This window comes from Caloenas nicobarica, chromosome 16, assembly GCF_036013445.1.
Source record: "Caloenas nicobarica isolate bCalNic1 chromosome 16, bCalNic1.hap1, whole genome shotgun sequence".
NCBI lineage: Eukaryota > Metazoa > Chordata > Aves > Columbiformes > Columbidae > Caloenas > Caloenas nicobarica.
The window spans coordinates 14,523,099-14,545,562 of NC_088260.1; the positions used below are offsets into that span (position 1 = coordinate 14,523,099).

Genomic DNA, 22,464 nt, shown 5'->3' on the forward strand with positions numbered 1-22,464 from the left:
CACAGCCCTTTCCAGGAAGAAAGGTGAAGGAGGGCAGCTGGTGGACACCAGGATGGGATGAGACCACCTGGTACCATGGCAGCAGCCCAGTCAGCACGGTACGGGGCTCCAGCACAGTCCTTGGCATCGCTCAGCGTTGTGTAGCTGGAGCTGGTGCCAGTTCAGTGTCTGACACTGGCTGGAGAAACATCATCTCACAGCAAAAAGCTGAAGAATAAAAGGAATTGGACATCATGTGACTTGTTGGTGTTGCTTACCAGATGATGAAGGACAACGGCTGAAGCCACTCCTGGGACATCACGCAATGCAGTAACAGAAAGTGAGGAATCAGCTCAATGTCACCAAAGCCAAAACTGACAAAATCAATAGAAAAATGGGCACACTGAGCCTATGAGACCTGGGACAGCATCAAAGCCCCTCTCCCTCCACCACAGAGGCCATTGGAGAAACAAAAGGGGCTTCCAGAAGGCTCCTAAAGACCTAGGAGAAGGAAAGGAGTCAAATTCAGGCAATAAAAGTGCAAAATTAAACACAATTAAAGAGGTTGTTGCAGACATCACACAGTCCTGTACAAATCTCTTCACATCAGCACTGAAGAGCATATGGGGAGAACCAGCCACGATGCTCATGATGGTGACCCAGCGGTGAATTTGGGAATATCCCCAGGCTCCTCCCAGGGCACGTCCTCGCTGGCACAGGCAGCGGAGCTGGGGCTGGTGCCGCAGGGGCGCTGGGCACCGCGAGCTCGCCCCAGCGCCCAGGCTGTCCTGGGACAGCAGAGCTTCACCCTGGCCTGAGCCCGTCCACAGGCTCCGACCACAGCCCCAGCAAGCCAGAGCAGAGCCTGCGAGCGAGCAGCCTCCAGGGAAAGACAAAATCCTGCGTCACAGACAGACACACGTCCTGGCAAGAGGCTCCAGTCCAACCAGGCAGTCATTTGTCATGTCAGGGCAGCTGTGGCATTGTCTGGCTGAGCCTTGAGAACGTGTAAGGACGGACATCCCCAGCTCCCAGTGACTGTCCCAGGGTGCGCCGCTCTCCTGGGGAAGAATTTTCTTAGGGGTCAAACCTGAACCTCCCAAGCGGGTCAGTGGCTGTTGTCCTCCATCGTATCATCTGGCACCATCAAGAAGGATTCGACTCCATCACCGCAGCGGTTGGCTTCACCTCCTCATGGCCAGGCTAACCCAGCCCAGCCTCCCCCACCCCTCTTGGCGCAATGTCCTCCAGCTCCATGACCACGTTGGTATCCCTCCTCCAGGATTCTCCAGTTTTTCACATCGCTGTTGAACTGGGAGGCCCCTCCACTGGGTGGAGAAGCAGCAGCTTCCTTCCCAGCCCTTCCCAGCACCCCTCACTATGGGCTTTGCCTTACTCTGGAGAAGAGCAACCACAAGCTGATGTTCAACCTGAGGTCCACTGTAGCCTCCAGGTTCTTTTCAGCAGAGTCCTTCCAGTTCAGATGGGTCAGGTACTTCTCCAAGAAATGTCCTGTGATGCCACGGGCCATCACCATCACAATGGATGAGGCATTGCCACACCTCAGCATCATTGAGGGCTGATTTCTCTGCATAGCGTGTCCATGAATCTCTTTTCTAAACATCCTGCCGTGGCTTGCAGGCTTTCTTACCGCCACCATATTTTGGTATCTGACAGCACCCTGTGATAAACACCAACTTTGTTTCAGGGTCCACAAAGCAGCAGAGGCTGAAAACTGTAAAACAATTTCCCTGCACCTCTGAGTTCCACCAGAAGGACCATACATAGCATAAATACACTTGCTTTTCTTAGCCACTTCCCACCAGTCTCTTGGACATGCAGAAACCTTCGATCTCAAAGGAAAAACAGCTGAACCCAATCACAGGAGGAAGCATAATGCCAACCAAACCCAGGTCTTCTGCTCACCCAAGATGGAGCAGAAGCCACTTTCTTCTGAAGCCACCATGAGAAGCCACCTTCCCTAAAGTCACCATCCCCGACAGGCAGGTCAGAGGTGTTTGCTGACGATGTGATGGCTTGATCAAGCACATTGCGTGGCCTCCCATGAGCGAGGAGAATCAGTGGATGAGGCTGGCAGGAGATGCTGCGGTGGAGCAGGACCTGCCCGGTGGCCAACATCCCTCCTTTCCACCAGGACATTGTCCAGGAGAAGCGGAGGAGCACAAAGGCACTTGGGGCCCATTTTCTTTTCGATCAACACTGTAACACGGGTCTTCCTCCCATTTCCTCCCAATTTCCCAAACTGAAGAAGGAACCACTGGGTTGGACAATGACGTATTTGTTTTGGCTTGGCCGGCGAGCGGCAATAAAAGCGGTCTCATTGCCAACAATTCATTTCCTATTTCAGGCCCTACCAAAAATAAACTTGGAAGGGAAACTCCAATGAGAACACAACACGCACGAGACAAGGGGGTCCTGAAATTGTACAAGGCGTTTCTCTCTCGATGCTCGCTGGGAGGCGGGGCGGGGGTGCCAGGGCTATTTCATGCTGGAGGAGGGATTGTGAGGGGCTTGGGGACATCCACCAGTTCCACCAGCACCACAACATGAGCCAGGGTAAGCTGAGAGGAGTATAAATGTATATTCAGCCTACACTTAATGTAGAGGCTTTGTGTGGATACATGCTATCCATGGGGATATTCCTCCTTTACCCCCAAAAGTGGATGTAATGGTCCCTGGCTGTCTTTCCTGGGCATGTTTGGATCTAGGATGGGGGCACTGGAATGTGTCCTGGCCACGCCAGTGACATCTCCACACAGACACCATCCAGCTGGCCCGGGGCTCCCCGCGGCCGGGCTGAGCAGATCACCTGCGGACTGGGACCCCAGAGAGGAGCAGCCACCGCAATGCCACCAGAATCCATTCCTCACCACAGCCATCGGTGACCTCCTCAACGTCCCCGGAGGACTCCAGTGGCATTTGGGTGGCAATACGGAGCAGCCTTTTTGCAGGCCATCACCTCCTGCTTGCGTGTCCACCAGCTCAGCTGCTGCCAGCCCTGGGCACGCAGGAGCCGGCGGTGCCACCAGCACGGTGCTGAGGTCCCTCGGGGAGCCGGGGTCCCCACCAGCACGGGCTGTGGCTCCAGGAGCTTCTGCCACCAGCCCTGGAGCAACATGAATGCCTGGAACCAGCATCTGCAGCATCCCCTGGGGTGACGGAGCCTTTGGCTGGTTTGTTCGCAGCCTTTTCCCCCATGGGGGGCTGCTGGGGGCGGTTTTGTTGCTGCAGCCTTTCCCCGTGCCCAAAATGCCACGAGACACAGGACATCAATATAAATATACACTCCAGGAGTATAAATTTTTATATCTATATATACACACACACATCAGTATACACTCCTATATACTCCAGGAGCAAATTATTACATATATATATATATATATATATGGTTTTTATATATGCACACATACTCTCCTATATAGTCCTGGAGTATATACTATATATACTTATAAGCATACAGGTATAGATATCTACACATATATTTTAGATATATAATTATATTTTTATATGCTTCTATTTATTTTTCGTACGTACTAATAGATGCATATATACATGTGTACATATATACACACGTGTCTATAAGCTCCAGGAGCCGAAGGCGGGCACGGCCAGGCTGGGCTGAGCACGCCCCCAGCACCAGGTGCCAGCCCTGTCACCGCTGGCCACGTGGCAGTGCCACCCAGGCACCTCCAGACACCACATCCACAGATCAGGTCTTCGTGACGTTGAATCCAACGAGTGCCACGCTGGGCATCTCCCGGAGGAGCTGGGCTGCGGGAGCCGCGGGTGCGGGGTCCCCCTGCACAGAGCTGTGGGGAGCACGACAGCGGGGTGTCCAGCGGGACTGTCCCTCCCTGCACACCCTGAGCCCAGCAGCAACTCTGGGCTCTGCGAGCAAGTCTTGGCACCTCCCTAAAGTCATTTTTGTCCCCGCTGACAGGCACCCAGGGCTGGGCAAAAGGCCACAGGGATGCTCCTGTGCCCCATCCTCTGCTGCAGCACATCACATTGGGATCTCCGGGGGACCCTCCGCAGTCCCTGCCCCTTCAGACCACAGGATGGAGTGCAGGTGAAGGTGCCATTTGGGGAGACAGTGCTGCACCCTCAGCCACCCCAGGGCACTTGGAGGCTGCAGCTGGAGCCTCCGACTTGGCAGGCGTTGGACGTGTGTGCAACACCTCCCGGGGCAGCAGGCCAAGCAAACCCACTTTGGCTCCATTTCAAGACTTTCCCTCACCCAGTGCAGTAGTGGAAGCATTTGCACGTGATCCAGGGCACCAGGGACTCCCTGGCCATAAGGAACTGCCCAGAATAAAGGGACAAAGCTCAGTAGCTGCAGCGCTTTGGGTTGCAAATGCATTTCTAGCACATGGAGCCATATCTGAGCAGATCCAAGAGCCTGAGCCTTTATTCCAGCCTCTGGAATCTCTATTTGGCATCATTTTGGAAAAAGCCCTATTTTTGCATTGCAGAAAGCATGAGTTTTGAGCAAAATAATCAGGCAGAAGAATGGCAAAGGCATCCGCGCCACCTCTACCTGATTTATCCCCACGCCCGTGCTGGCCCGGCCACACGCTGTAACGCGCCCAGCCGTGTTTAGTCTGTGTGGGAGCACAAATCACGGCGCGATGTCATCGCTCTGCCAGGGTCTGGATTTCATTAGGAGCCACATGATCGGCCACGGCTGCTGCTGGGGGCTGGCTGGGCTCCCCCCGCGGAGCTGCACGGGATGCAGCGGTGGCGGGTGGGGGACTGGGGCTGAACGGGCGCCTTGTCTGCAGGTGAGGAGCAGCAGCCACCTCGGTCGGATGTGGTTTGGTCCCTCTGGGATGTTTGAAGACCCTGAAAATATCCTGAGGGGAAGCGAGCGTGGCCTGAAGCTGTTCCCTGCTGTCGTGGCGACTGCAGGGGCATGGCGAGATGGAGCCCCTGGAGCACCCTTAGCCCAGAAGACAGGACCCCCACGTCTGGGTCACAGGACCCCCACGTCTCTGCAGAAGCCAGGCTGCTGAAACAGCGGGGCACAGCTGGGAAATGGGCAGCCCTGGGCCGAGGGATGGAAGGAGCTGGCTGCAGAGTCTGCTGCATCCCTTGCAGCCCACATCCTTTGCATCACTTGCAATCCACTGCAACTCTTGCATCCCTTGCACCCTTTGCAGCTCTCTGCATCCCTTACATCCTGCTGCAGCTTTGCCCCTTGCAGCCTTACTGCAACCCTTTCAGCCTTCGCAGCCCTTGGCCCCTGCACAGAACTCCCAGCCAAGCCCACACGCTTCTCCTGACCCTCACCCCCTCTCTCCCAGGACAAAGCACCGCGCAGTGACCCCAGAGCACCCATGCCAGCCGGCAGGAGCCCGCCCAGCAGCTCCCATCCCTTGCCACAAGTGAGCCCAGGCTCACCAGGCAGGACCATGTTGTCCACGGGGTGATCTAGACCCGTTGCCTTGTGTCACACAGATGTTCTGATAACCGCTCTGCTCTGCAGGGAGTGGAGGCACAAGGAGCTCCTGGGCTGCTGACCCATAACACGACTTTGCCTTGGCTGAGCGTCTGCACCTCCTCCTGGTGAAGGAGCATCTCCTCCTGTGCAGCCAGTGCGTGCATGCGCAGTGTCTCTTTGGAGTCCCCATGGATGCTCAGTACAGATAACAAAAGCCTGGCCATGTTTTGCAGCATGTTTCTGACCAGGCATGTTCCTCCCAGCAGGTTAAACCCAGCCTTTCCAGCTCAGTAGCCCTTGCTCTGCTGGCTACACAAGCAGCCGATCGGGGAGCACAAAGGTTTCACCCGGCACCACCGAGAGCCAGTGACCACCTCCATCCGGATCTTATTTTAGCTGCAGCTCAGGGGTGAAATTCCCATTCAGATATTCAGCTCTAGAGGCCAGAGTGGGGGAAACACATTTACTCCACGGTGTTTAAATTGGAATAAATCTGGTGAGCCCGAGGCCCTGAGGCTCTGGCATTCCCCGTCACAAGCTCTCCTTGCCCAGGTGACGAGTGCGCATGAGGCTGAGGTCAAACACAAGTCTAAAGCGGCCCAAAAAAGGAAGGGAGGCTGGGGATAGGTGGCAAAGCCACGTGCCCAGCAGTGCCACGGGGAGCAGAGCTGCTGGTAGGATGCTCACCAGCTCCCAGCCCAAGCCCCAGGTGATGCTGTTTATCCTCCACCCCATGGTAAAAGCAGTAAAGCTACATTTGGTGCAAAAGCTGCAGCGCATCAGCATCTTTTGGTGACGGCTGGATGCCCAGTGGAATTGCGCTCGCCGAAGGCTGAGCAGCCGGGGGAGCTCCCAGCTCCGGAGCGGTGATGCAGAGCTGTGGTGATGTGGCAGCTCTCCCACAGGAACACCGGCTTTGGGCAGCAGATGGGTTTCTCCAGGGGATTATTCCTAATCACAGTGTGTTCCAGTCGCAGAAACGAGCTGTCCTGCTCCACGTATGTGGGCATCCCACTCCTGCTGCTGTCTCTGCATAATGTAGGGTCCAGCAAGGCCATAAAAATGCTGTTTTCCAGCATTGCCTTTGGGGGAAGGTATCACCCAGGCATCCCATCCTTAAATGGGAAGCAGTCACCTTTGGAAATCTTTCCATGCTGGGAGATGTTTTCCCTGCAGGTGAGTGCAAGAAGCCTGAACCCCACAGGGGACACTTTGCCTGGGGGAGAGGAGAGCAGCTCCAGTGGGAAACAGAGTCCCTTTGCCCTTCTGGGTGTCCCTGCACGTCCCACGCCGGGGCACGGGCTCCATCCCATGACATGTGCTTGGACCCCTGCTTCTCCCCACTCACCCCTCCACCAGCAGTGTGAGGAAATCCCTGCGGCTGGTTTAGGGGCTCGAGAAAGAAGCAGTGGGCCAAGATCAGTCCCTGGCTCCCTCTTTGCCAAGGCAAGGAGCGTCCCTCTCCCCTGGTGCAGAGCCCCACATTGTGAGCACCCGAATGTGGCCTCATCCTGCCCGGCCGGGCGCATCACTCCACACACGTGGGCCAGCGGCAGCCGAAGCAGGACGATGTGGTGAGACCACCTGCAAGTCCCATTGGGCTCTTCCCCAGCCCCTCTTGCCTGGGTGAGCTCCGTGGTGGGGAAGGACAGGAGGAGCTTTCTCGCTCCTTTTGTCCCTCCATAGCTCCCTCCAGGCCAGGTTGATGCTCTTCCCAGACATCAATAGCCAGCTGTGGGGCTATTGCTCTCAAACCCCCGGGTCCAGCCACCATGATCTTCTCCTGGGTGACAGCAGGTCCTGGGGAGTGTGGGAAGGGCCCATGCTTTCTCCTCCCATGCTGTACCACCTGAGCTGCTTGTGGCACCACTGCTGACACCATCACTGGGTCGGGTACCCCCCACTGCAACTTGACCCCACGGCCCAGGAGGTTCATGCACATCCTACGGGATCACGATGTGCTCCCTGCATGGAACACCTGGGACATATAGATCCTGAGATATCCCTGGGTCACCTGTGCTCTCCAGCCCTGGTGCCACCCACCCTCCCAGGCCCAGCCTGGGGCTGCACATTGTCCCCAAAGGGAGACTCAGCTGCTTTCAGCTCGCTGAGCTTCTCCCCTCAACTCAAAGCACCGGCGTGCCCCTTGTCCCTCTGTCCCCATGGCACTTGTGCAGGTCCCAGCAGAGCCCCCTGTCCCCCAGCTCATCCAGCACAGCAAGCTCACTCTGAATCACCGCTGCCATCCCACCGCATCCCAGCCCAGCACAAAGGCAGCACGAGCCCTATGCAAACCAGGGCCAGCTACCTGGTGGCATGCACACCGGCTCAGACATCTGCTCCAGGTCCCCAAAAGCCCAGCCTGTGCCGGCCCCAGACTGCAGACGGCAGCGCCTGGAGCCTGCCGGGCTAATGAGAAGCACATGGGACCCACATCTGGTAGCGATTGAGCAGGGAGCAGCGCTGGGAAGGAGGAAGCACAGATTTCCTGCAGCACAAAGGAAGAGAGAGGAATGTCCGTGGCGGAGTGGAGGCCCCAGGGTCCCCCCGTCCCTCCGCTGGCTCAGTGGTGATGCCTTTGCTAGAGGTGCAAAGGCACCGAATTGTGCTTTGCTCCTTTGCTGCAACTGCTGGAGGTTGTCCCTGGGGATGTGCTCCATCCTTCCCTGCTGAGCCCCTCCACTCCCCAGCTGCCCCCCTATCTGCTCGCAGGGGTGCACAGGCTGCCCGCGGCCGCTGTACACGGCTCTCATGGCCGTGCTGGCCCTCCCAGCCTCATGCATGCTCTCTCCCCTCCAGTCTGGTGCTGACCAGGGTCAAGGTCAAAACCCTGCTGCTCAGAGTCTGGGGTCAAGACAAGTCTCCCCATGCCCAGACACCACCGGGCTTCAGCTCCCCCTTGAATTGGCCTTGGGAACAGAACAGAAGCCCCGGCGAGGTGGTGAAGGTGGCAAGATCAAGGCAGGGTCTGCTCCGTGGCATGATGATCGGATGTGACGCTTGGATGGGGACAGGGCAAGGGCTGCATTTAGGTCCGCGCCAGTGCAGGCAGCCGTGCCGGGGACAGGCAGTTCGCTTGGTCCTGTGCAGTCTTGGCCTCTCTGTCCCCGAGCATCTGCGGCTGCCACAGGGATTTTGGGTTGCATTGCTGGGGGAACACCCCAGGACAGCTAAACCCTGTGACAGCAAACCCTGGCTTCAGGTGACACCAGGAAAGGACATTTACAAAAGCTTCGTGGCAGAGGATGACAAAGTGTCAGTGATGCTTCCGTCCTGGTCTTTCACAGCACCCCAGCCAACACTGAGCAGCACAATCAACAGCTTTTCGTTAAAGACTCTGTTTTCCCTTCCCGAGCGGCTCAACAGGGTGCAGCCCCCCAGGCTCTGCAGCGCAGCTCTGCCTCAGGCAGCTCCAACACAGCAAAACCTCTGGCAGTTCCTGAGGATGGGCTTGGGGTGATTTGCCTGTTCAAAATACGGGGCGGCCGTTTCATGGGAACATTGCTGCCAAGCTGGGGAAAGAGCAGGCAGGGGATGGGCAGGACAGACGGACGTGGCAGGGTTAACCATACAAGGTCTAAGTAGCCCATAGGCAGAGGGGTCTGCAGTAAGCCCACCCAAAGCCTCTCCAGAACATGGGATTTTGGGATCCTTGGATGGAAATCCAAGGCAACCAACAGGGGTAAAAAAACAAGGAGCAAAATTCAGGGAGATTTTAGGGATGGCTCATTTCACTGGGGATGCTCTGTGTTCTTCTCTAGCACAGACATTTCCACTCCCTTCAAGCAGGCAGCACAGCTTTTGTAAGTTTTGTAGTCATGTTAAAACTGCTACTTCTTTTTTTGTTTTGAAAATTCAAGCTGGGCCCCTTCTTGTGCGTGCTGGTGAATGAAATGAATTTGCAACTCAGCCTGTGCTAAACATTGATCTCATTACCTGCACCCCAGCGCTCACGAAAAGAAACCATTGCCATCCCAGCAGTGTGTTTGAAGTTGAAAGGCACTTAATAAACTCTGTGTGTTTTAAGGGATTAGAAAGGAGCCTGCAGCCCTTCTCAGGGCTCCTCAGTGAACCCATAGATGCTGCCCAGCTTTGCTGTGGTGCAGCATCTGTAGGGAATGGTCCCCAGTTCGTGGGCTGAATTGAAACCACGAAGCCCTGAGAGTGAAATTCCCACGATGCCAGGGGGCACCGCATTTCCAGCCGTGACAAAGTCACCCTGTACAGTAACTCAAAAGCTGCCAACTCCATCTGAATCGCTTTTAATAAAACGAAAACATTTTAAAGTGTTTTCAAGCCCGAGCAGACGGACAACCCGCTGATGCTCTCTGCGTGCATCCCATGGGATGGGCTGAAGAGAAACCTCCAGGAAAACCCTCCCGCCCGGGCCCCGTGTGGGCGGCGGCGCCGCCCCGCTCTCTCGGCGCCCCGAGCCATCGAGGCACCGCCGCGCACACGGGGCCCGGCGGGAGCGCCGGTCGCTGCTCCGGTCCCGCTGCCGAAGCCGGGAGCGGCGCCTGCGGAGGATGCTCGGCGGGGTGGGCGGGGCCGGTGGGCGGGGCGGGAGAGAGGGCGTGGTCAGGGGGCGGGGAAAACTGGCCGGAGCGCGCATGCGCGCGGCGGGGCGGGGGCGCGCTCGGCGGCGCCATGGAGCGTTTCGGCGGCGGCGCGGGGGGCTGCGAGTACGGGTACGAGGTGGCGGCGGCCGAGCAGTTGTCCCGGCAGCAGGAGCGGCACTACCGGCTGCTGTCGGAGCTGCAGGCGCTGGTGAAGGCGCTGCCCAGGTGAGCGGGGGGCGGCGGCGGCGCGGCCCGGGGCGGGGAGGCGGCGGCGGGGCCCGGGGCGGGGAGGCGGCGGCGGGCCGGGCGCTGACCCGGTGCCGTGCCCGGGGCGGCAGCTCCTGCCAGCAGCGCCTCTCCTACACGACGCTGAGCGACTTGGCGCTGGCGCTCCTGGACGGGACCGTGTTCGAGATCGTGCAGGGCCTGCTGGAGATCCAGCACCTCACCGAGAAGAACCTCTACAGCCAGCGCTTGCAGCTGCACAGCGAGCACCGCGGTCCGGGGGGCGCCGGGCGGGGCGGGCACCGGGGAGGGCCCGGGGGGGGGTCAGGGCCGAGGCTGCCGGGGGGAGGCGGTAGGGGGCGCTGGGGGGCGGGCACCGCGGGGATGGGGGGGGGCACGAGGCAGGGGGGGGAGCGCGAGGGGATGGGGGGGACACAAAGGGATGGGGTCCCGGGTGAGAGCGGGCCCGAGACACGGGGGACACTGAGGGAGAGGTCGGGAGCAGCGGGGAGGGCACCGCGGAGAAGGGGGAGCACCGGGGGGAGCAGGGCCGGGCCGCCCGGGAGAGGTGGGGTGCACCTGGGGGGGGCACTGAGGGGACAGGCTGGGGACACTGAGGGAGAGCAGCGCGGGGGGGCACTGGCTGGCAGTCCGGGGGCACTGGGGGGGTGGCAGGCGGTGGGGACTCTGCAGGGAGGTGATGGGGACGAGAGGCGGGGCCGGGGCATCCAGGAGGTTTGGGGGACAGGGGAGAGGCTGGGGGTGCAGGCAGTGGGTGCACGGGGCGGATGGGAACACTGGGGACAGGCCCGGGGCACTGCGGGGAGGTGGTGGGGACGCCGGGGGGTCACACGTGGCCGGTTCCCTGACCGGTCCCGGTCGCGCAGGGCTGAAGCAGGAGCTGTTCCACCGGCACAAGGAGGCCCAGCAGTGCTGCCGCCCACACAACCTGCCGCTGCTCCGCGCCGCCCAGCAGCGCGAGATGGAGGTATGGGGGTTGTGTCCCTTCCTTCTCTAGGGGGCTCCCAGCCCCTTGCTGTGAGCAGGACCCTTCCCGCATCGCGGGAGCGTTGCAGCATCCAGAGGCTTTAACGCCTCGGGAGCCACCAGCCGTCCTGTCTGGTCTTCCCGGCACAGCCTGAGGTTCCACCCTGTGCTGGTTTGACTGAAAATGGGTTAATTTTCTTCGTGCAGTTAGAAACCTTTCTTTTCCATAGCTAGCGTGTTCATTATTTGGACTTAGTCTGAGAACAAGAGATAACAGCCCAGCACAGAGTTAATGTTTCAATTGCTCAGGTCTGAGAGCCAAGGACACTCTGGGCTCTGCCCACAGGTGTGAGGTATCGAGGAAGGGGATGGACGGACAGAGCTGGACTGACACCCACACTGACCCATGGGAGTGTCCCAGCCCATTAGCCTCATGCCGCATATTTAAGGAGAATGGGGAGCTTCTGGTTTTTGGCTCTTCCGATCTCTCTGGTTCTTCTTTGCTCTTTCTGGCGCAGCCAGGGGAGTTTTTGGTGTGGGACGTTTAGTCCGGCTTTTGCCATCCTGCAGAGGCCTCTGGGCTTTTCTGCCTTTTTTCCTCTCTTCTCTCTCTCTGGATCGGCTTTAGAATCAGGTTTGTCTTGCTGGGACTGGCTGCTCAGTTGTGGACAGAGTTCGTGAGGAATTGCCTTGAGTATCTTTTATTTCTAATTTATATGTATATTTACTAGTAGTGCATTCGTATTTTGTTATTTTATTAAACTGTGTTTATCTCAATCCAAGTTTCTCCCTTCCCTTTCGATTCTCTCCCCTGTTGGGAGGGGATGGGAAGGGGGTGAGCGAGCAGCTGTTGTGGTTGTATCACCAGCTCGGGTTAAACTACGACACCCACCCCGACTTGGGGCTCTGCTCCTCTTGCTCTGCCTTTTGTTGCCCCAAGATTGGGCAGCCCCGGCTCTCACCAGCTGAGGCAGCTGCACCCCAGGCTTGATCTGGGAACTGTGCAAGTTCAGGAGCCCACTCCAAAGGCGCGATGCTCCCCACAAGGCTTTAACGAGTCTTTGTTATAAGATGGGCTGAAACCCTTGTATAGATAGAGAGCGAGTTGATAGAAAACACAGAGGTGTGTGAAATCTGCCTTTACGTCATAGCAAGTAAAAAGCAGAGAATACGCAAAGAAACAACATTTTGCTTTGTAGCACTGATAAACAGGAACTACCTTGAGATACTTAAGCATAGAAATAGTTTCTTGGAGCATCCCAAGGCGTTTGGAGAAACTTGAGCACGAGCGACCTCTTTAGTCCCAAAGGACTTATCTGTATATTAGTGATGAGAGAGAAGGACTTCTATAAGGTAAAGGAAATTGCAGGTAGCTAGTTGTCGTAATCCATGGCCTTTAAATGTAGAGGGGAAGTTGCTTTGCTCCATGTAAGGCAAACAGGTAACTGTGCAAATACAGCTCTTTCCTGACCATCACCCATGACAAGCACCACGTCAGCGCTTGCTGTTGGATCTTTTGTTTTGGTGTTTCCACATCTCTTGTTTCCTATCGAGGTGACTGAAGCCAGACTGGACCTCTGTTAGCCATCCCCTTTACTTCTGTCAAAGTAACTTACATTTGCAGCAAGTAATAAGCTATATTGCCTGTTTTAAAGCATTTCCAATATTGTATTCGCTCATTAAGTAGACCACATATGTGTCATTTCTCCTTGTCTTACATGATGTGCAACTTCTTGCTACTTCCTTCCCCGGCCTTTGTTCTTTTTTTTCCTCTGCCAGGTGTTACTAGGGCTATCTCTTCATTTTTTTTTTTGATGCTCTGATATTTCTGCTGTAGAGCATTTCGGGAACAGAGCGATCATTGCAGTAACATTCGCTACATGTCTAATGGGAGCTGCGCTCTGCGGTTAATGCTTTCGAAGCCCAGCTCCCGGGAGATGGGTTGGGACTGGGCTCACAGGAGCGGTAGCACAAGATGTAGTTTTGAGATGTCTGGCTTCCTAGTGGAACCCACAGCATTTAGAAAAGTTTTGCCTGTCGTACAGTGTCACCAGAGCTGAAGCAGAAGCTTGTGTTTAAGCCTTTTCTCCAGGATTTAGGCACTTTTCTGTAGCCCAGAATCAGGTGCCGACCCTAAACATTGTGTAGACACTTAAATCTGTTATTTTTTTCAAACCCAAGGAAAGTCTCCTCCAGCACAGCAGGTGGAGGAGACGATGGTTGGTATTCCCCCAAGGCGGCTGAGAGGAAGGAAAGTCTTTGGGGAATGAGGTATATGGATCCCTCACATCTTCCACAAAGAGTATGAACCTCTAGACTGGAGGATGCTTAAGGATAGAGCTTTCTTAGGTTCATTGGCATCCCATAGTGAAGGAGGCAATTAGCCCCTCTGCCTTGCCTTTTATTGAGGCTCAAGTTGTCCTGAATTTCTTCACATTTATTCTAATAAAGTCCTGCCCCAGGTGTTTTCTGCGGAGCGGCTGGTGTATGGTGATCTTTTGGTGGATCACAGTCCTGCATCCTCATTAATAGTGTGTAGTTCTGCGAAACTTTCCCAAACCTACAGACATAATTAAAAATTTAAGACACTAACTGACGCCCGTACATCCAAGAACAGTTACATGAGGCAGCTCCTGCCTCATGTAGGTAATGATTGCTCTTCGTTTAGGTCTGGCCTTCTGCAGACAGCCCCTGGTGACGTCCAGGGGACAAACCTGTGCTCTTCTGCAGGCTCTTCAGGACCGAGATCTCTGTCACCCAAATTCTGGCTTTTCCCGCAGGGTTTCCACTCCCTGTCGGGTGGATCTGCCCAGGTCTCTTAAACCACCAGCCGCATCCCAGACTCGGTGCCTTCTCCCTTCCCGTGGAGTGGGGATCACAAACCCCTGTGAATATTTCCAGCTGAACACCTGCCTGTGTTACGAAGGGGCAGCGTTGCACAAGTACAGTGTTGAAACTTGTGCCATTTATTTCTTGAAAGAGAAGCCACCTTCCTATGTTTTAGATGGGATTTCATGCTTCCTGACTTTCCCTTGTGAAAGAAGCTCAGTACAGCCCAGGAAAGCTGTATTGCCTCATCTCTGTGCACACGCAGCTTTTTATCTGAGCTGAGCTCTCCTTGTCCCCTGCAACCCTCCTGTTCTCTTCCACCAAATGGGGAGGGGTGGCTGACACACCAGAGGGCTGTGCTGCCATCCAGAGACGTGGACAGGCTGGAGAGTTGGGTGGGGAAAAATTTAATGAAATATAACAAGGGAAAGTGTAGAGTCTTGCATTGGGCAGGAACAACCCCAGGTTCCAGTACAGGTTGGGGAATGACCTATTAGAGAGCAGTGTAGGGGAAAGGGACCTGGGGGTCCTGGGGACAGCAGGGTGACCATGAGCCAGCATTGGCCCTTGTGGCCAAGAAGGGCAATGGGACCTGGGGTGTGTTGGAAGGGGGGTGGTCAGTAGGTCAGAGAGGTTCTCCTGCCCCTCTGCTCTGCCCTGGTGAGACCTCATCTGGAATATTGTGTCCAGTTCTGGCCCCTCAGTTCCAGCAGGACAGGGAACTGCTGGAGAGAGTCCAGCGCAGCCACGAAGATGCTGCAGGGAGTGGAGCATCTCCCGTGTGAGGAAAGGCTGAGGAGCTGGGGCTCTGGAGCTGGAGAAGAGGAGAGTGAGGGGTGACTCATTCATGGGGATCAATATGGAAAGGGGGAGTGTCAGGAGGATGCAGCCAGGCTCTTCTGGGTGACAACCAGTGACAGGACAAGGGGCAATGGGTGCAAACTGGAACACAGGAGGTTCCACTTCAATTTGAGGAGAAATTTGTTCCCGGTGAGGGTGCCAGAGCCTGGCCCAGGCTGCCCAGGGAGGTCGTGGAGTCTCCTTCTCTGCAGACATTCCAACCCGCCTGGACACCTTCCTGTGTAACCTCATCTGGGTGTTCCTGCTCCGGCGGGGGGATTGGGCTGGATGAGCTTTCGAGGTCCCTTCCAACCCCTGACATTCTGGGATTCTCCGGCAGAGTTTCTGCTGCGTTGATTTTCCTCCAGAGCTGACCAGCGGTGCCCGTTTCCGCAGCCAGTGGATCACGGCAGCGCTCCCGGAGCGTGCCCACCGCTCCTCCTCTGATGTAGCACGTGGTCGCTCGGCTCCATTGCTCCTTCAGAGGCCACGCGGAGGTTTCTCTGCTGAGGTTTGGGCAGATGTGAGCGAGGCAGAAGGGGCTGTCTCTTCCTGGTTGAGGCTATTTTGCAAAGCCCTTGTTTGATATTATTCTCAGCCTGCCAAAAACAGAGGCCCAGCACCCTGCCGTGCCAAGTGAGGTGTCATTTTGTATTGACAACAGCAAGCTAAATGGACTTCCCAGTTGCAAAGTTGGATTCTTGAGGAGTTCAGCTCCTTTAGTGAATAAGCATGATCTGGGGGTGATTTACAGCTCCAGCTCTTGTGTGTCCAGGGAATGTGGAGGCTCAGGGTGCATCTGAGATGGCACCTTGATGAGCTTCGGTGCCCTCTCTTATTCCTCCAAGTCTTTCTTCAGCCCCACCAGTCCCGTGAGGGGTTTGCGGTTCCTGCGCTGCTGACTTCTTTTGTTGCTCTTGGTCTTTCCTGGCCTCTAAACACACAGAAAACAGGCTGGTCCCAGTGGCGTCCCTGCGCTTTCTGGTGTGGTGGCTTTGCTGTACGACTCGGCAAGTGGAGGAGGTGGGATCTGGGGCTGTGCTTGCTGCTCCCTGCTGTCCCTGGGGCCCGTCAGTGCTTCAGGATCAAGTTGCTCTTGGGTTTCAGTAAAAGACTTAGAGACGAGAACAAGACAGGAGGAAGTCAGATATTTCACTTTTTTTCCTGTCGACTGTTATCTTTTTCAGGCTGTGGAGCAACGAATCCGAGAAGAGCAGCGAATGATGGATGAGAAGATAGTCTTGGAGCTGGACCAAAAAGTGATAGACCAGCAGAGCACCCTGGAGAAGGCTGGGGTGTCCGGCTTCTACATCACCACCAACCCGCAGGTCGGGGTTAGGCAGGGAGCGTGCGATCTGGCACTGCTCCTGTGTTACTATCTCTTTTTTTTTTTTTTTTAAATCTTGCTCTTAGTGAATTCTGAGTCGCTGGCTCAGAAAGAACGATCCGTCCTTTGCCTCAGCAGCTGATGGGCAGCGTGCCCTGGGCAGACCCAGTACCGTGTTCATAACAAAGAGCAGAAACCCATTACACAGGGCAACATCTCCAGCTTGCTGCAATGTTTTTGCCAGTGTGGAGGGAAGAAACGTTTGTGCCAACAGCCTGTAGTCCTGTGTCTCACAAATGGGCCTGAATTATGCTAAAATAATTGGCTGCGTGGGTTTATTGCTTTTGTACCTAGCTTAGCTGTACAAATTGCCTTCAAGAAGCCTTTTTATTAGGCATCTTGTTAATTCTTGCACGTGACTTGCTGAAGATGATCTCAGACTGTGATTAGAGAATTGTTCTTGGTTTCCCTAGTGCATCTGCTCTTAAAACTTGCGAGCAATCGCTTGGGTTTTTCTCTGTTGTCTTAACGCCACCACAGGAATGAAAAAATGAAACTTCCAAAGTCTCGTTGTAATGCCACAGAAGTTTGCAAGGAATGCAGAAATAGGGTGTTCTTAACTCTGGTTTTTGAGCAGATTAAACTTCACGTTGCTAAAAACCTACTAGTGAGAAAAGACTGCTTAAACTAAGATAAACAGGCATTTTCTAAAACCCACACGATTCCTGTTGTGTAGCCTTGAACAAGCCTCTTATTTTTCCTGTGCTGCTGTTTCTCATCTGTATAATGAAAGCAGCTCTTTCTCTCCCTCCTGCCCCTGCCTTTTATGTTATTTTTGTAAGTTAATGACTCTTAACAGGGTTCCCATTTACTGGGTGTTGTTTATGTTTGCCTTTATGACAGCTGGCAAACCAGAGCTTGGCTTGTACCTGTGAACAGCACCACCGTGTAAGGAATCACTGCTGGGAACTGTTCTCCCAGCGTTTCCCATCAGCTGCTGTGTTTCCTCCCAGTCTCTTGTATAAAATGCCTGCTTATGCAGTTGATATATTTTTACAAAAGTAGGGTTTTGTTTCCATAAGGTAATGTCTGCAAGCCTGAGTCACAGAATAGAGTTCACTGGATTAGCTACTCTGCCGTGTAGTCTCTGCGCTGAATGGTTTGTGAGCTACGTGTAACTAAAGAACAAGCAGATGGCGAGGAAGCCATCAGCTGATGTTGGTGACTGCAGGTCCTCACTTGATTACAGCCGTGGAAAAGGGAGTTTTTGCAGGGGAATTAAATCCCCAGAGGGAATTTGGTGCCCCAGCACAGCTTAGACTCCACCTGGAGAGCACCCCAAGTGATGGCTCTGCCCCCCGTGCTGGATGATGATGGGGAGGGAGCTGAGCCCACCTGAGAGCGCCTGCCGGGGTGTGTGGCTGCCCTGGGGACACGGCTGCCTTGGGGACACAGCTGCCCTGTTCCTGGGGCTGCTCCAGAGGGGGAACCTGCGGAGCTGGCTGGCCCTCACTCAGGTTATTGCTAAACCGTGATCAAAAATAGTCAATCTGAATCCTTAGTGGACTGTAAAGCCCTAGGATTCCTGACACAGCTGGAGTTTGCAGCAGGTCTCCTAAGGTATTACTGTCTTGTATTTTATAGAAATGCTTAAAGAAGATGAAGGCTTCGTTTTGTATTTGCTTGTTTTTTCTTTTGTTCCCTGAAGATGAGTAGCTCTTGAGTGGGTGGTGCAAACCAGTCCTTGCTGCTTCTTGCAGCAGGGAATGGCATCATCGTTTTCTTGCAAAAACATCTCTCTTGCTTTGCAGGAGCTGACTTTACAGATGAATTTACTGGAGCTGATTCGGAAGTTACAACAGAAGGAATCCGAGTACGAGAATGCCTTTTCCTGAATGAGCAAATCTGCTGTTTGCTTTCCAGAGTTTTCTTCTGACTTGCCTCTAAAGAACAGACTGTTAATGCATTTGCTTTACGTTGTGTCAGGAGGCGGCTGCTGGCTGTACAAGAAATAGCTGAGGCCTTTAGATGACCGTAGAGCTGGGGCAGGCAGAGCCCAGGGCAGGGGAACCTGGGGCTGCCTCTGCTCGGAGCAGGGTGTGTGCTGCACGTCTTGCTACGATGAGAGACAGCAGAGGGTGTTCATCACCACGTACAACCTGCAGCCTCAGTGGGACCGTTTAATGAGCCAGGGAGACGGGGCTGGGCAGCAAACCCAGCCCGGCTGTGTGTGGGTGAGCCCTGTGTTCAGGTGAATCAAACCGAACAGGTGAGCAATGTGATCTCCCAGCTGCAATCTCCTCTTCCGATGGAGGAGGAGGAGCAAGTGGAATGAGAGGTGAGTGGCTGCCACGTCAGACAGGGAAGCAACGCGGACTCGCCATCCGATGCCGCTCGCCGTGGCAGATGGTTGGCAGCTGGGGAAAAAAAGTCCAAAGTTTATCTACAAGAAGATGCTTCTGTGTGTGTTGAGGCAGAAACAGCCTCCTAAACAGGCAGACCCTTCCCAGGGAGATCTCTAGGCAGATATTAGCATCAGCTTTATTAAAGGAGGATTTCAGGCCCCTGCCCAGCGTTGCTGGACTGTGACGTTTGCAGTGTTCCCACCCAACTCGGATAGCAGAGAGCTTTTGCTTTGTTACTTTAAACCAGTTTGCAAATAGTGAGAAATAAAACATTCTGTCCTGCCTTTTGGGGCTGCAACTTTCTAAATGTCAGGGATTGCAATGACATTTGTCCCATCCTTGCTTGAGGAGTGTGGGGTTTGGGGGGCACCAGGTTAAAGCTGGTGGAGGGTTGAACTTGGAGTGTTTCTGAGACCTTTCCAGGCTGAGGTGATGACTCCGAGAGCCTGAGTCGCATCCTGGGACTCAGTGCGCAGAGGGAGTGGGGGCACTTGCTGGAAACTTGGTAAAAGATTGTTTCGGGTGCAGGAGCTGTGCTGCTGGCAGGCAGTGGCTGCCTTGGGAACAGGGTGTTGCGAGGGAGAGTCTGCGAGCAGATGGGTTCTTGCGGATGGAGTTCAAGTTGGAGAAGCTGGTGGGGGCGGCTCAGACGCTTTGGGCCATTGCGTGTTGGGAGGGTTTGATTACACCCGGGTCACTGTTTAAGGCAGGGGTGTCCAACTCGTTTTCACCGGGGGCCACATCAGCCTCGCGGTTGCCTTCAAAGGGCCGAATGTAATTTTAGGATGTACCTACTACATTTATACAGTCCTAAAATTACATTCGCCCCTTTGAAGGCAACCGCGAGGCTGATGTGGCCCCTGGTGAAAATGAGCTGGACAGCCCTGTTTTAAGGGGTTTCTGGCATTCCCAGAGCGAGGCTTGTATTTGGGAGACGTGTCCTTGGCGTTATCAGTTCTTCTTGCCTACATCCTCTGCTACTGCTGCAGCAATCTCTTCCCAGCAGAAGGCAATGGGAGAAGATTCAGCGTGCTGTTAATTACCAAGGCTGGGAAATGGGTCGGTACCCGCTGCCCGAGGCACCAGGAGCTCTTACGTTCACATGAACGCAGAGCGCTGGAGCTGGAGTGAGCCCGCTGGGGGACCAGCTGGAGGGACAAAACCTGCAGGGGTGCTGGGAGAGCTTGTGTGTGGCCTGGGAGGGAGAGATCGTGGTGGAGGGGTTGCCCACTGCTCTAGACAAACACACTGAAGATCGGCAACTACGTCTCTGTAGTTGCTTTTCCAAATTCGGAGCTGAGACCCCGTCCAATTTCCATCATGGGTGGTGTTTCCTCCCCATGGGAACGTGCGACTGTGGTTCAGCAGCTGGAGACAAGAGGTTCTGCTCTTGTGGGGCTTCCACGTTGTGGACTAAAACCCACCGCTGGAACGCGGGTTGATGTGGGACCATCGCAGGAGCCCCGCAAACCACCTTGAACTGTGTCGCCACTTGACCATCAGCTGGGAGCCCAGCACTCGACTGCTGAAATGACGAGGAGCAGAGTGGGCAACGTTCCCCTTGGAGACACCTTCATCCTGCCTGGGAGGGCACGTGCAGAGCGGCTGGTGCTGAGCGGCTGAAGGAGGCGTCTGTGTCCCTCTGGCTGTGGGCAGAGCCATTAGCAAGGAAATTGCTTCCCGAGGTGGGGATGAGGAGGGTGGGGATGAATGTTGGGTCCTACTGCAGGGCCACAAAGATGATTAAGGGAGTGGAGCATCTCCCTTATGAGGAAAGGCTGAGGAGCTGGGTCTCTTTAACTTGGAGAAGAGGAGACTGAGGGGTGACCTCATCAATGTTTATAAATATATGAAGGGTGGGTGTCAGGAGGATGGAGCCAGGCTCTTCTCGGTGACAACCAACAGTAAGACAAGGGGTAATGGGTTCAAGCTGGAACACAAGAGGTTCCACTTAAATTTGAGAAGAAACTTCTTCTCAGTGAGGGTGACAGAACACTGGAACAGGCTGCCCAGGGAGGTTGTGGATTCTCCTTCTCTGGAGACATTCAAAACCCGCCTGGACGCCTTCCTGTGTAACCTCACCTAGGTGTTCCTGTTCTGGCAGGAGGATTGGACTAGATGATCTTTCGAGGTCCCTTCCAATCCCTGACATTCTGTGATTCTGTGATTCATTCTGTGAAAGGAGAACACCTGGCTGCTGGGGTAGTGTAGTGCTGACCCCCCTTCTCTGACACGAACGCTCCGGCACCGCAGAGCCGATGGTGCGGCTGGAGCAGCTCGGGGGCAGCCAGCGCAGCGCGTCGGGGCTGCTGCCGGGGGTTCAGCTGCGATTCGCTGCCCTGTGCCACAGAGCGGAGCCCACCTTGGCCCAGAGCTCCCCGCCAAGGACAGCTGCTCCTGCCGGCTCCACCGCCGGCTCTCCGGAGGCAGCCGGTGCCGGGATCGCGGCGGCTGCTCCGGCACTGCCATGACAACGGCAGCTCCCGGCCCTGCCAGGCAGCCGATCCAAGCTGGAATTTTCCATGCCTGTGCTCAGGTTGTGTTTCAGCGAGGTTTTCTGCGCGAGGCGGAGAGCGGCAGGGCGGTCAGACATGGTTAATTGGTGGAAAAGGTTATCTTGAAGAACAGAGCACCCGGGGTAGCTCGTGGGCAGGGAGTGTTTGGTCGGCACCATTCCAAGCCTTGCTTAGCCCCTGCCAAGCACTGCTGGACCGTACGACGCCAGCACACACCAATATTTTTCCAAGCAAGTGCCTTTGTGTCACTAGAGGGTGACGCTGTCCCACAGCACCAGCTGTCCCCGTGCTGCTGCAGTTTGTTATTGCCGTGTCGGCCGGTCCGAAGGAGCTGGACACGCCGTGAAGGGTTTCTGGATTTCACCTGCCTGTGCAGCGCCCGACTGGTGCCCCAGGAACACGCGGCTGGGGACCCCTTTGGTGGCAGCTCCCGTGGTTTCAGCCACTCACGCAGCTGGACCTTAAGGTCCTGCCCAGGTCTCCTTGTGTGCCAGAAGCAACGTGGCGATACCTGTCATGGTGCGAGGTGACCGGCGGGAGCTCCAGCTCTGTGCCAGCCCCGGCAGCTGGCAAAGGACAATGATGGGTGTAGAAAGGGACAAGTCTTGTTTCCTGCTTCCTTCTTCGGGACTTTGGGCTGATGAGGAGGATAGTGAGGTCCCCTCTGTGTAAGGAGGTCGATAAGGGTGAATTTATGCGCGTGGGAGCCCTCAGTGTTGCACGGTGGGCTGCATTACCACTCACGAGTGACATTTGAGGTTGTGACTTACGGGTCCATGGGAACATCAGCTTTGGTGCTCGGTAGCCATTGAAAAATCAAATGGGACATTAGGAAGGAAGCAGAGAAGAAAATGAAAAACATTTTGCTGCTGTGGGGTTGCGGGTGCAGCAGCACCCTAACACAGGTCCCCCCATCCCAGGAGAGCAGGACCAGGCTCTGCAAAAGGCCCTGGGGACACCGGTGGTCTGGACCACCTTTCAGCAACTCCTCTCTCTGAAAATGTGGTTCCCAAGAGGGGACAGGGTAGAGATAAAACTACGGGTGACATGGAGAAGGACTTCACTCTCTTCAAGTAGAAGAGCTGGGGTGTTACACGAGGCATGTAAAAGGCAGGTTCAGGTGGAGCAGGTGCCTGCTCGGGCTGGAGAAGCAGGAGGTTTATGTTGGTTCAAGAAGAGCTGAGGCGCTCCTGGAAAATAAATGCATTTCACCTTGCAGATGGGGAGAGGTGACTCCCGTTCACTGAGCTGCAGGCACCTGGGGCCAGGTGGAAGCACTACCTGCTTTTGCTCAGTTGTTGTGCTCTTGCCCAGGCGCTGGCTTTTTTTCACT

General features: G+C 55.4%; 1 protein-coding gene across 1 annotated transcript; it reads left to right on the forward strand.

The window, feature by feature from the left end:
- Nucleotides 1–10,053: 10,053 nt before the first annotated feature.
- LOC135995188 (protein DGCR6) lies at nucleotides 10,054–18,894 on the forward strand. The gene is made up of 5 exons (XM_065646314.1): nucleotides 10,054–10,227; nucleotides 10,341–10,501; nucleotides 11,115–11,215; nucleotides 16,071–16,211; nucleotides 18,022–18,894. The coding sequence occupies exons 1-5, from the start codon at nucleotides 10,091–10,093 to the stop codon at nucleotides 18,103–18,105; spliced, it is 624 nt and encodes a 207-aa protein (XP_065502386.1). The 5' UTR covers nucleotides 10,054–10,090; the 3' UTR covers nucleotides 18,106–18,894.
- The last annotated feature ends 3,570 nt before the right edge of the window (nucleotides 18,895–22,464 follow it).

Bases quoted from the DNA above. Each gene is read 5' to 3' on its own strand.
- LOC135995188 (XM_065646314.1), top strand. From the start codon at position 10,091: ATGGAGCGTTTCGGCGGCGGCGCGGGGGGCTGCGAGTACGGGTACGAG. The intron at 10,228-10,340 runs GTGAGCGGGGGG...CCGGGGCGGCAG, and splicing joins CTGGTGAAGGCGCTGCCCAG to CTCCTGCCAGCAGCGCCTCT. The intron at 16,212-18,021 runs GTCGGGGTTAGG...CTTGCTTTGCAG, and splicing joins ACATCACCACCAACCCGCAG to GAGCTGACTTTACAGATGAA.